The sequence below is a fragment of the Podospora pseudopauciseta genome, chromosome 1 (genome assembly GCF_035222475.1).
Source record: "Podospora pseudopauciseta strain CBS 411.78 chromosome 1, whole genome shotgun sequence".
Lineage (NCBI taxonomy): Eukaryota > Fungi > Ascomycota > Sordariomycetes > Sordariales > Podosporaceae > Podospora > Podospora pseudopauciseta.
In genome coordinates, this window is record NC_085892.1 from 7,654,014 (window position 1) to 7,667,823 (window position 13,810).

The following is a 13,810-nucleotide window of genomic DNA, read 5'->3' on the forward strand; positions in this document are numbered from 1 at the left end:
ATGCCCGAGTTTTGCCTACTCTGCGTGTAAGAAGACGGCTGGCCGGGACGGTATGGAAGAAGATGCCGGGAGTGTCTGAATAATCGAACCGCCAGCATCACGAGGTTGCCAGCTATGTGTAAAACTTACGTGAGACTGAAAGGAACCATTTGCAGAAAAGACGAGCTGCCTTACATCCGGCTGCAGAAAACACCCAGCGTTGATACCAAGCTGCTCTCGGAGGGGATTCGCCGTTCGACCCTTTTCATATCGCACGGGATAAGGCTGGATGTGGACAGTCAGGGCATCCAGATTGGTCGAGGTGCATGAGCGCCGATTGGGAGTTGGTTGGGTGTCGGCAGCTCGATGGCAGCACGGCAGAACGGCAGGAATATTTGAGTGACGGAGGCGAGCGGGCCTCGCAGATTTCGGGCCCTCCGTCGAGTACTATCGACGACCAAAGTGTTTGCAGCGGAGAAAAAAAGTATTCAAGCAGGTCGGTTGATAATTAGCTTCGGTTAGGGTGTTATCGGCGGTCACTACACTTACACAAACAGCTAATATTTAACTGTGCGATTAGCGGCAACTGGATCTTTTTACTATTAAAATAATTAGCTAAATAGGCACGAGCCTATATTTCTACGTTAATTAAATAAAAAAAACTATTAGGCGGCTCCTGAAATCTTCTAAAAAAGTACCTCTGCTTTGAAAGTTTTTAAGAGCCAACTAAATGCCTACTTTTTAAAGCTTTTCAGCACTGTAAGCTACTATAAGCCACTATGATTTACTATAGGCTACTATATATAGGCTACTATAGGCTATTGTAAGCTATTATAAACTATAAGCCCATAGGCTTTATAGGCTTTTGCTCAGTGCATCTAGTATTGGTAATATAATTAATACTACAAATGACTAGTATAGTCAGGCATAGTCTCACGTATTTCAGTGAAATATCCAGGCCCTTAGCAGGTAGTTCAGAGGTGGCCAGTGCAGCTGGCAAAAGTGGCCCGGGTTTGGCTAAAGTTCTTCAGTTCAGTTTTGGCCAAAAAATGGCAGCTGATCACACACCCTCAGCTCCTGCTCTCACTTGCACGTCAGGGCCCACCTCCTTCCTTTGCCCCTCCGAAAGCTATGACCCTGCATTGCACCAATCACAGAACAGCACAGGCTAAGAGCACGCCCAGAACGGAAAGTGCTCATGGAGGGCGGGGGATGGGAACACAAGAGACGGAGGCAGGCAGGAGAGTAGGCAACACTGCATTTCATTCCTCTGCATCTCACGCTCTGACTCGCATGATCGATCTTGCGAAGCAGCGGTCTCGAACAGGGACCAGTACGAGCGGGAAGCAGCAGCATCGAGCGTCGACAATACCTCCGCCGCGCCATCGCCATCTGGCTGGCTGTCTCTTGGTCTGTCACTGTCTTGAGCCACGCTGTCTCACGGACTTAGCCATCCACCCCGCCCCCCCTCTCTCTCTCACTCTCCCACCCAGACATCAACTGACCCCTCCGCAGCTTCCGGCCGGGCCAAGCACCGCTGATTAAAACTCCCGCTCAGTGTGTCACTGTCGCCGTGGATCTTTAAGCGAACCGGGCCGACCGCCTCTGCAGCTCCAATACGCGACTTTGCCGCCGCCGTGTCCCGCTTCTTGATCAGATCTTACCATGGAACACGAGCGCTATGAGGGGGCCCTGTGCCTGCCGCCCCAAGAGCAAAAAAAAAACCTTTGCCATGGCAAAACGCTCACACGGACTAGCCCACAGCTACGCTAAGTTAGTGTGCGTGGTATCATCCATGCAGCAGGGATGGCTCCAAGATTTTTCTGCGAATGGCATGCTGTTGGCAAAGTAAGCGTCGTGTGTGGAGGCAACAACAAGAAAACGAGAAGCGATCACGCTGCTGATGAGCAGGACAGATACAGGGCCATATCCCAGGCACCCGAATTGCCGTGGGTGGGGTGGGAAACAAATAACATGCATGTAACAATGGGACGGGCCAGTGGCAAGGGTGCGGTGTTCCTCCGGCTGGCAAAAGACGGAGGGTGTGATATTGATGGTGGTGGTGAGGGTGATGGTGGTTTGCTGTTGTAATGGATTGGACTGTCTTGAGAAAGTCCTTGGCGAGCAGCAAGGGAGATGGGAGAACACAAGGGCCGGTTCTGATGACGCGTGAGGAGCTGTTGCTCCCCAGCTTCGAGAAAAAAACGTCCATCGATCCGGAAACGTGTCGGCAGGGTTCGTGCTGGAGATCTATTGGACGTTCCCGTCCCAGCGTCCAGGACAGTGGGTTGAGTTGGCGGCAATCCAAGTCGGAGACTAGCGAAGCCCGCCCCACTGGAGTGCTGAATCACTCTCGGGCCTGTCCGCTGGACTCCAGCTCACAGCTTACAAAAGTCACAACCTCACGGCTCTGCCATTGCATTTTCCCGGCCTGCCGTCTGTTATGTTGTTGGTGAGTTGTGGGTCGCGCATCGGCCTTTGTGTCCGCTGCCCGCTGATGATGGACGACAGTTGCAGGTATAGCCATGCGCTAGTATTGTGCTAACATGAGAGAGCCCTCGCATAGCATCCTTGCCCCCTCTTCGAGCCAGCCTTCCCGATCGCGGAGCACTGCTCTAATGGGCCGATTGCCCCTCTCGTCCGCCTTCACCGTGGACGAGTGAGAAGAGCCAGAGGGCTTTTCTGCTTCTGTCGACGTGCAGTTAGATCCAGGCCTACAGCTTCTCACATATACCCACTGAGAGTGCGAAGGGACGGACGAACTCGATGATGAGGTGGGAGTCGTCACGTAGCATCGCCGCGATTCTGAACCTCGACCCCACTGCATCACACCCTCCCGGGCCAAAGGTGATGGTGGAAGATGATGCTGGTGTGGTAAGACGGCTTGACACGGGAAACGATAGAATCGAGCGCCATATACAACTAACTGGTCATACTTGTTAGACCGTCAACTTGTCAACGACCGGCACTTCTGTCCAGCAACCGAGCCCGACTTTGTTCCGGTGCTGTCGCTGCAGCCCGCCCTGAGGAGGTGAGCCGGCAGGCTGGCAGGGCTTGGTGAACGGTGTTTGTGCTGCCCTCATGGCCCAGGAGCCTTGCAGTCTGATTCGACCGATTCATCATCAGGGCGGTGCCAACCGTGCGGGTGGAGCTCCTCGCCGGATGTCACGCTAACGAGCGGGTGTGCGAGGGTCGCCCGTGCGTTGCAGTCCCGCGTCGGGTCCTGTGCCAACCCAGAAAAGCCGATGGGCCTTGTAACACGACGGGACGGGTGGGCAAACCGTCAGAAACCGCATCAAGAGATGTGTCAACCAGACAATTTCCCCCCCGCCCTCCACCAGAGACGAACGGACAACCGCTATTGGCAATCCGTCCCGGGAATCATACACATCTATTCTCCCCTCCAGAAGGACCCTCTTGGCAAGCATACACGACGCACGGAGCAGTCTGGGACAGCCTCGAGCCTCGGTGATCGGTGGCCGGTGGAGCCAAGGATCGGATGGATCGAGTGACTGCGGCATGGGGATTCGCGTGCCGCCCGCTCCTCTTTTAGGCTCATCCCGCTGGCCTTCTTCCGGACCTGGTCTCTGATAGGCCCACCTGAGCCCATACCCTTGCACCATTCTGACCGCAACTGCACGGCGATGGCTTGCTCGAGGACGGTACAGTGGAAGTTGCTCAACCTATTGGCTGGTCCTCGATCACGTTCTTTCTAGCCTCAGCTTCCCATTTCCAAGGACGTGGAACCATCAGGGGCCACAGCAAGCCAATCCGACATCGTGCCTACCATGGGATGAGGCCAAGCATAACTCTTGGTGCGCGGGGGGGAAACTGAGGCAGGACTCCCTGCCACCCCACCACTCCGCGATGGACGAGTTGCTTCCATATTACCATTCTCACTTGTACACATGTTCGGTTCGCTGCATGCCATCAATGACACGGGGTTTCCGGCCCCCCCATTGGACAACCGTGGTGGGAGGATGAGCTATTACTGCGCAGCTATCTTGAAATGCGTAAGAGGGTGCACGCAAAGGTACTGCGAAAGTCATATAGCTCGCGCACACAAGCTGCATGCGGGGAGAGGTCCGAGATCTTCTGGTCACACCCGCCTCGCTTGTGATGCCCGTTGCTGCGAAGTTTTGCTTTTGTTGTGCGTCGGTTCGTCGTCATGACAGGCTTTCCAGCACCGCCTCTGCGGTACAAAGGTGTCGCGATGTTGAGGGAGCGATATCTGAACATACATGGTCACAACCTTGGTACACTCCTTCCGCTTCGGTTCTGCACTTCGGTGCTACTGAGCTCGGTTACGGCTTATCCAAGCCGACAAGCATCAGCGCAGTTGGGCGGTGTGCTCAACCAGGGGGAGCAACTTCAGCCGCGGCCGTGGGCGTGCATTTCGCAGCATCCTCCGCTATGGGCTGCATACGTTCACCGTCAAGATTTAATTGAGTGCTGGGAATGTGTATTGAACTGGGTTTGTGCGGGAATATGTTTGGCCAAAGTGATAGCCTTTTGCGTTTCAATCCCGGCTCACCGGTCCCATCGTCTCGTCAGGCCTGATGGGATGTTTGTTGATTCAGGATGAGAGCGGGGGATGATCTCCGGATGGTAATCCTGACAGCGACAATCCAACCTCTTTCCAATGTGGACTGTGTCCATGTGAGGGAGAAGAAGCGCCCAGTTTCGGGTTCGGGCGTGTCTTCGGGCATAACCATATATGAGGTCTCGCTTTGCTGCACACTGCACAAGACATCATGAACTGACGAAAACTTGGGGTGACCAAAACAAGCAGAGCATCTGAGAAGAATCCTAGCCCTGCATCTACAGTAGTGGTATCTGGTACCCCCCGCGAATCCCCTTCTCAAATTGGGAACAGGCAGCGGCAGCAGGGGGGGGGACGTCCCGAGGGTCTGTTCCCTCGCCTTGGGTCTTGCACCCCCGTCTCATCTGATGCCTGGCCAGTGAAGGGAGAGAGTGATCAGCAATCTTGCAAAATCGTCACAGCTACTTGTGACAACCGATAAGAGTAATTTTTCTAGCCAAGCGTTCACTTCGGTCAACCGAATGTTGGTATTGCAAACCAGTCGAAGACGAGTTGCAGGTCTCATCAAGGCTGTACGACAGCAGCAATGCCGATATTTGCAGACACACAGGGCTCGGTCAGTCTTGCACACAACTCTAGACAGTATCACAGCAGGAGCTGAAGTCTGTTTGAGCAAACCCCCACAACAGTGACACCTGTCTTGAGCAACGGGTCCATGGAGAGATATTATTATCCACCGACATGTCTTGCATGGTTCAAGACACGCGGCATGTTTCTTCTTGGTGGCAGAAACATCCATCAAGCGAGCTGAACTCAAAACGCCTTCAAGTCCATCCGCTAGTTCCACCCGGGGGGGGGGGGAATTGAGCCTACCATCTCTCTTCAGCACCACCTCTCTCTTTGGGCCGTATGGACACCAATTCAATGGTAACATGACCAAAGGCTCGGTTGGGTCATGTACGATCGAGGACTTATCGCCCGTCATGCCCCTTCATGGCCCCAAGTTCTCAGCTCACGATAGTCTGCCCAGCTCCATAAAGCAGAATCGCGCGGTCGCCAGTTCCTGACGTCGCAGGTCTGCTGCAAGGCAATCTTGCGTGTCTTCATACAAAAGCCGAGCATTCTCTTGTAGTGCAAGTACTTGGTAGTTCTCATGCCGGCCCAGCGTCCAGTCGACGGGTAGCCAGATCGCTGGAGAGCACGCGAACCATGCTGACCAACTTTCGGAGCAGTAGCAGGGTGTCACGACAGCAGCGCGTGGTGTGTTTCTACTAGGCGTCATTTGGCTCACGTTTTGCTGGACCAACGACTCTTCGGTCAACTTCAACATGGCATCAAATATGACAAGTCATTTTCTTCGTCGCCTTGTTGATCTCCATGTATAGATTCCGGGCGTGGCTTAGCAACTGTTGCTACTCCAATTCGGCCCTGACATGGATGGGATGGCTGTGAGGTCGTAGAGGCATATCCCGTCCGCAGATGGCCTCTTTGACCTCCGTACCGGTCTGACCACCTCAGTGTGCTTGAGGGGCCAGGTCCTCGCTGGCAGCGGAATGATCTGGAGTGTCCAGTTCGAGCCCTTTCCATACATCCCCTTCGAAGCGAGGCGATGTCCGAACAATGGCCACGACAAGGTCAGCCAAGGCTAATGTCGGTGGGTTATATGTCCATTCCAGCACTGCGAACGTCGTCTGGAAGGGCCAGCTGGCTGAAAATTGGCCAAGGCGGGCGTGTTTGAAAAACAAATTCATACTTGACAGGTGCATTGTTCGAAACGCTGGCTACGTGGCGAGGGGTAGGCAAGGGATCCGTCGCTTGGGATAGTGTATCTGGCCCAAACACCCGCGGCCCGGGCGAGCGGTCGGACAAATCTCACGATGCGCAGATTGGATCTTGAATAGCTATCAGAACAGGTGTTCGGGCCCGAATGGCCGCCAACGAGACGCCCTTGTAACGCAGCAAAGCGGCACAAAACAACCACTTCGAGAGCGAACGGGCGCCTCAACGTCCAGAAGCGACAAAAAAGGCGGTCAAACATTCAAGCTAAAAACTAACAATGAGCCGGACGCCCGAATGCTGATCACATTTGTCTGTCACAAGCAGAGGGAGAACAACGGGCCACGACAACAGAAAGCGGTTGTGAGTGGTTGTTTAGGCGGCGCCCATCGTGTAGCTGAAAAGGGCTACGATTGGATATTACGGCTCATTACCTTTTCCGTGAAACAACAGCATACGCAACCCGCACAGCCAAACCTGCAGGGGTCGAGACGAATGAGTGCACGAGATGTCAGTCACGTGAGCAAAAGCTGCTGTACTCCACAGATTCGCTTCCGCGCGAATTTCCGTAAGAGAAAACGGTCCTCGCGTGGGAATGGCTGGAAGGGGCTTTGCAAATGGAGGGGGACGGGGCCACATGCGGAGAGGCCAGGCGCCTCCCTTGCGCACAATCGTGCTCATTGTGATGCCAGATGCTGGGCGTTTCTGGGGGTGTTCAGGGTGTCAAGGTAGCAGAAGTCCCAGGATGGCCTGTCCAGGAGTGGCTTGTTCTGGATCCCCTTGTCTTCGGTGACGGAGTGGCGTGAGTGGCGACCGTGGATGGTCCTTGCTCAGCTGCTCCGTATCGCCCTTCCCCGAAATCAGATCTGGGAATGCCCCAGCTCTTGCAATCGCTTGGCAGAAAATGGGAACCTCCATCAAGGGCGGGGGCAGTCCGTAACAGTAACATCCACCCAAGCAACTTGATACCATACACGGACCGAGCGACACCGCCGTTCCCTCTCCCCCGTATCGCTTTTTGTTCAAGAGGGGACGAGTCTCGCGCGCTTGACGAATCGAAGGAACCCAACGAGAGACGATTTGTTGGTTGGTGCTCGATGCAGCAACATGTATCCGAATCAAACCCCCTTCACCAGCACACTCCCCTACATGAGCTAATGCCACCCACCTCACCGAGGCCGCACACCACAGCACACCACAGCACACCGCACCCCCAAATTGCCCTCAATACGTGACATCTTTACATGCGACGGCACAATCGCGGTGAGAAGGCCCCTCCAGGCCAACAGGGCTGTCGAACAAAGGGAGACAGGGCATCCAAGGGGCCCTGTAGAATTCATGTTACACTGAGGGCCGCGAACTGTACCTTCCCGTTCCGCGCTTCCCGGGTGCCATGTCCGTCATTGCCTCATTCCTGCAGTTCTGTTGTCCCGCTGACGGAGAGGAGAAAGCCACTGGCACACGGGCAACTGTCGCCCAAACAACCCGAAGTGGTCGGAGTTGGGGGGTAATCGTCGGGCTGTCGACACCTTGACCAGACCCAACATCGATTCCAGGTGTAGGGCTGAGCGGGAATTTCCTGACCGCTTTTGGTGGAATCGATCAGCATCAGGAAGTTCACACGACCCTTGGCCTCTTGCTCCCCCTCACCCTTGACTGCCTGCCGGCCGGCCGATCTCGCTAGACTCGGTTCTTGTCACAGTGTAAGTGTAAACTACAGCCAGCCTCTTTCGAGCGGCCGAGGGATTGTTGCGATACCTGCCGCCTGCTGCTGCGCGGGCCCTGCAGCAATTGCTGCGGCGATATGCCCCGTGGTGGCACAGAGGCACCCAGTCGAGGTGACTTCCTGGATGGATAAACACTGCTGATGGTGCAGATGGTCCTGTGCAACCAACCTTTTCAGGTCGCCTCACCACAACCGCAGCTCTCCAGAGCTCTTCCTCACCAGGGGTTGGGGGAACACACGAGCTTCACACAACCGATGTCATCCGACTCACACAGCCGCCAGGAGACCACTGTGTGCATACAGGTACCTGCGGTGGCACAGGTCACTTTGGGAGAGGTGATAGCTCGGACGCAGGTTTCTCTCAATCTGGTCATCCGGCAGCCCCTTCGCCGAACCTCCAGTCTCCCGCGCGGCAGGACTTGTTTGGATCTGACAGGCCGGTCGAAGAGGGGTCTTATGCTGCCGTCCCATGTTTTTCGAAACGCCGGCCAGGCTTTTGTAGGGATAAAGTTGGGATTTTGCAGCAATGGGTTGGCAGACTCCATATATCAACCCACGCACTTCGGTCACGGTTCAGGTGGTTGGAAACCTGTCGGAGAGATCCTCCCTCTGCTTGTCCACCCGGCTAATGTGAGATTCGTTTCAGTCATCACTCTAACGAAGCCGATTGCGCCTCCATCTTGACGCCGGCCCGGATATGACCACCTCCTTCACTGCCTGCGTGGCCCGAGAGGAAAACCGATAAACCTTGTGTGTTTTGTGGTGACGTTGCAGTCCCCTGCTCCCTCCGATGCCGATGCGGGCAGTGTGGGCAAACAGACAGACGCAGCGCTCGTGGAACAGGCACAGAGACGCCCTTCCAATGCAGAACCAAAAAAAAAAAAAAAAACAACTCACAGAGCTGGTCAGCTCGCAATAAAACACTCAATTGGAAACGAATCCGGACAAACGGCGGTGAGGATGGCGGACCCCCGTATCGCCTACCGGCCGACCATTGCCAACACGGCACCGCATCACACCTCACTCACCTTGGGACCCTCACCCCATCAGTCAATCTCGGACCTGCTGGTTGCCCAACGCGCGGGGCTCGGTGCTGTGCGCCCACGGAAAAACATTTCGAATGATGTTTGGATACTCGCAGCAAGCATGTCCTGTCCCGCTCCTCTGAAGCGGCTTGGTACAGACAGGCCACCGAAAGCTGGTCGGCTGCCTGCCGGTATATGTCCGCAACATAAGGGGCTACATCAAGACATGATGTGTCGTCTTGAAGCTTCCCCGCACCCCAGCAAAGCTGGCTAGCCAACCATCCAACCAGTCCGACAACCATCGGGTCACGGGTCGATCGAGTAATGTCTGGCAATCCGGTTTTCTGGGCCGTTCTCTCGTCTTGTTTTGCGGCCCAACAAACGCCTCATTGACGGGTGCCCGTTGAAAGCCGTCCCCGTTGGCAGGAACTGGGGTTGCACCAAGGAAGGGTGCCGCCAGCCAGTGCTGGGTGCAGCGGGTATTATCTAAGTGTGCAGTGACCCGGCTGGAAAAAAAGTGAGATCTGACACTTCCGCCCGGGGACGGGTACGGGCGGGAGACACAGGGAGAGCAGGTACCCCATCAGCATGGGTGTCCTGACTGTTCTCAGGAGCCCAAAGAGATGGAGCAGGTTGTGATGAGTATCACACAGCATACGCATGTGGAGGTGGGTAAAACTCCCGTGCCACGGTCACTTTTTGCTCCTCTCCTCATGATGATGATCTGATGGCTTGCTTTTCTCTCTCCCCCCCCCCCTCCCCTCCACGCAGTCACAGGGTCCGAAGAGGGCTCGCACCTTTTTCCTTCTTGATACCACCGCCCACCACCCTCTTCGCGAAGCGTGCTTCCTTAGCTTTGTGGCCCTGCCCTTCCCTTCCACCACAACCCCGCTTACCGACATCAGGTTGCAGGAAGCCCGCCGCAGCCCGCTTGCCGGTCTGTTTTTGCCTGGCTGTGCATCAAGCACCATGGCACGACAGCAAAAGGCGACCAAGGTGCAGCAAGGCAGCGGCGCGTGAGGGATTTGCCTCGGTTCGGTGGCTTTTTTCTATCATATGAACTTGCAGTTGATCAAGGCAGGAAGATGGACGGAGAGATGGTGAAAGAGAGAGAGAGAAACGCGGGGCAGCTATCCGTGGTAAGACAGGGTAGGTAATCTATGAGACTGGTCTGGACTGATATTGATGTTTCGCCGGGCACCCACCACCGTGAACCAAACCCCGGGCTGAGCCGAAGGTTGGTACTTGGTAACTATACGGCCTGGGGACGTATCCATCTGATATTAGATTGTTACGCCGTGGATTAAATTACAATGCAGCAGTCGTCATATGAGGTCTAGACAGGATTAAGGGGTGTGCGTAGTGTGCGTAGTGTGGCGTCACCGCACCCTCTCGTGAGGACAAGAAAGAAACTAAACGGTTTGATCTACTCGATTGTTTATGCGCGCGGGAAGATCAGATGGTGTGGAGGATTCATGCCTGCCTTGGCTTTGTTTCGTGACGTCCCCTTTTTTGTCGTCTTCTCTTCCCCACACACCGGCCGGCAGTTTTTATCACGCAAGGGCTTGTTTTGCTTTCTTCCAAGTTCTTGGAACAAGCAAGGGACACTTGTTGCGGACCGACGCGAGGGGGGGGAAGGGGGAAAGGATCGTCGTTTGTTTGGAAATGCAGGTGATCGTTTTTGGTGGTGGATGTTGTCTGGGACGCTAGCGAAGAGTTATGTGTTTATCCTATTGTTGGTGGTGGTGGTGGTGACTCCTGGAGAGGAGAGGGGGTGCATTTACCGACCTAGCAGGGGGCGTGGGAAAGGTCTTGTCTTTTTTCTTCTGTCTCGCTGTTGTCTTGGAGTGAGTGTTGTGATGTTGTTTCTGATCAGCAAAACATGAAATCTGGGGGGGGGAGGGGGGCAAGCAAAAAAGAAATTATGGTGCAGTGAACCAGACAATGATTGATTGATGGGAGCTGATGTGTGTGTGTGTGTGTGTGTGTGTGTGTGTGTGTGTGTATTGTTGCTTAAGCGAGGCAACAAAGGGATGAGGAATGTCTCTGTTGGAGCCAAAAATATATTTTCATGATGTCTTGTCTTGTCTTGGGGACATATGATGGTGCTTTTGCTCTGGGTGGACGGTATATGGCATACCAAGAGGAGATGTTCTGGACAGCACAGCACAGCACAGCACAGCACAGCACAGCACAGCACACCACACCACACCACACCACACCAAACCACACCAAACCACCATACCATCCTTCCTCCCTCTGTCAATGATGCTGGCTGGCCGGCTGGCTTGGGTACAGAACAAGCAGAGCGGGCGGGCAGGCAAAACTTGGTTGGTTTTGGGGTTTGGGGGTGGTGCTTTGCTGCTCCGTCCCGCTCCGTCCCGTTGGGTGGGCTTGAGCGTCGGGGTGATTCCATAGGGTGGGGCGTTCTTTTTTATTTTATTTTTTTCTGTCCGTGTGCCCCGTTGGGGAAACCTTTTGGGGGGGGGGGGCTTACGGATACAGGGCACACTGTGTGTAATTTTGGTGCAAGGGGGCAGTTTACGGTTTGATACGCAGGCAGAGAGACGCTGCCTAATGGGGTAAAGAGTGGGCTTGTTAAAATATTAATTACACACGATTTCACGCTGGGGGCAGCGAAATACAGTCTTGTAAACGGTCGGGTTTGATGACCATCAGTGAAGTCTGTCATATGAAAGATTGGTCATCATCAGCGTTGGCCTCCGAGTGTGTTGACGACGACGACGACGACGACGACGACGACAACGGAGTGAAAGCAACCAAAGCTGTTCGCAGAGTTGTTGGAGAGGGTATGGGAAACTCGCCGGGGTATTTGAATTGTGAGTAGATATTCACAGTCATTTGAGTTGCTAGTGTGAGGGTTGGGGTGAATATGTGCCCGATATGTTTCCGGAGAAGAGGGAAGATGTGTGTATTTAAATGTCCAGAGTGGAAGGCCAAAGAGATCACAAGAGTTTCTGACGTGTAGAGATATTCATTCTCAGATTTCGCACTTTCTGATTTGATTAGGTATGTGGTGTTGGATTGGGGAGTTGAGGTTGGTTGGATTCAAGGTTGGATTCAAGGTTGGATTCAAGGTTGGATTCAAGGTGGGAGCTTTCGACAGCCACGAGGAAGCTCTCGCTGGGTTGGATCACTACTTGCTTCTACGACTATCACTGATGAGAATCACTAACCAGAAATCAATCAATGGGCGGGAATCCAGATGCTAACGAGAATGCTTTCGCAGATATTTGTACTCCATCACCACGATCGGCCCGTCAGCACCGTTCAACCATCCATATCACCGACCTGCTGATCACGTAGCCAGCTGGCTTTCCTCAGCCGAAACTCTCACCATCTCAACATGGCCGATCACCCTCACCCTCACGGTTCCCATCATGGCCACTCCCACGCTCACGGCCACGGAGAGGCTCAAAACAGGGAGTACTTCAAGTACGTCACCCTTCACTCCCCCAGACATTGTTCCCAGTTGCTAACGTTCGAGCGAAGTCAACAAGCATCCTCTTACGACTCCAAGCACGAGAAAACCCTCGACAAGCTGGCTGAAGAGATCAGGAAGCGGATCGATTTCATTGGTGTTGAGTGGGCTGACGAGGAGAGCTCCGGTGACGAGGAGGAGAAAAAAGATGACAGCAGGGAGAAGAGGGAGGTGAGGGAGGTGAGGTTGTTGGATTATGCTTGTGGGACCGGACTTGGTGAGTCTCTGCATATATCCAAAACACAGAGAGGACAAGGCTGACACGTGTTGATGACGGTAGTTTCGAGGGTATGGTACCTTTTACTCAACCGGTATGGGAAACCTATATGCTGATGTGACTATATAGGCTCTTGCTCCGTATACCACCCAGTGTGTCGGCATTGATTTGTCCGAGAATATGGTACGTCCTCTTCCTGGTGCTGAGCTTGCTTCAGAGGCAAACAAGCACACATCACACATGGCTGACAGGAAGAAACCAGGTGGCTACCTACAATGCCAGAGCCGCAAATCAGGCAAGTTTTGAACTGGGTTCCCCCCCCCCCCCTTCTTCAGCCCCTTTATCGCCGCCAGTCAACCAACCCCCATCACCAACTACACCCAGTCCTTGATCGCCACACCTCACCTCCATCTATCCCCCTTTACGCCTCCCCCCCCCCTTTCACAAGCCAGTGCTAACATCCGTTCCCCCCAAAGGGCCTAACCCCCGAAGAAATGCACGCCCACGTCGGCAACCTGTGCCTCCCCACTGACTCCCCTTCCTACCCCACCCAAACCCAACTCTTCTCCTCCTCCGACTTCTTCTCCTTCGACCTAGCAGCCATCTGCCTAGGCTTCCACCACTTCGACGACCCTCCCCTCGCAGCCCGCCGCCTCGTTGAGCGCCTCAGGCCCGGCTCCGGCGTGCTCATGATTCTGGACTTCCTCCCCCACGAAAAGATGGACGCCTCCCATCCTGCCTCTGGCACTGTCATCCACCACGGCTTTTCCAAGGAGCAGATCCAGAAGATCTTTGAAGATGCCGGCGCAGGAGAGCATTTCGCCTTTGAAGAGCTGGCGGTTGTTTTCAACAAAGCTGCGGGGACGAGGGAGGAGATGAAGAGGAAGATTTTCATGGCCAGGGGGACGAGGAGGAGGGCGGAGTAGAGTCATGCCATGCCGGTGAGGGTCAAATCAGTGTTGAAGGACTGGACAAGATAGGATTGTAGAATGAAGTCTGTTGGCTTACCTGTTCCCCTACATTCAAACGTCACTTTGTCTGC

At 54.5% G+C, this 13,810-nt stretch overlaps 1 protein-coding gene across 1 annotated transcript; it reads left to right on the forward strand.

The window, feature by feature from the left end:
* Positions 1-12,416: 12,416 nt before the first annotated feature.
* On the forward strand, positions 12,417-13,694 carry QC763_120920 (uncharacterized protein; the record flags this gene model as incomplete). The annotated part of the gene is made up of 5 exons (XM_062908681.1): positions 12,417-12,505; positions 12,563-12,776; positions 12,898-12,951; positions 13,031-13,063; positions 13,245-13,694. 5 exons carry the CDS (start codon positions 12,417-12,419, stop codon positions 13,692-13,694), a joined length of 840 nt encoding a protein of 279 aa, XP_062771800.1.
* Between the last annotated feature and the right edge of the window lie 116 nt (positions 13,695-13,810).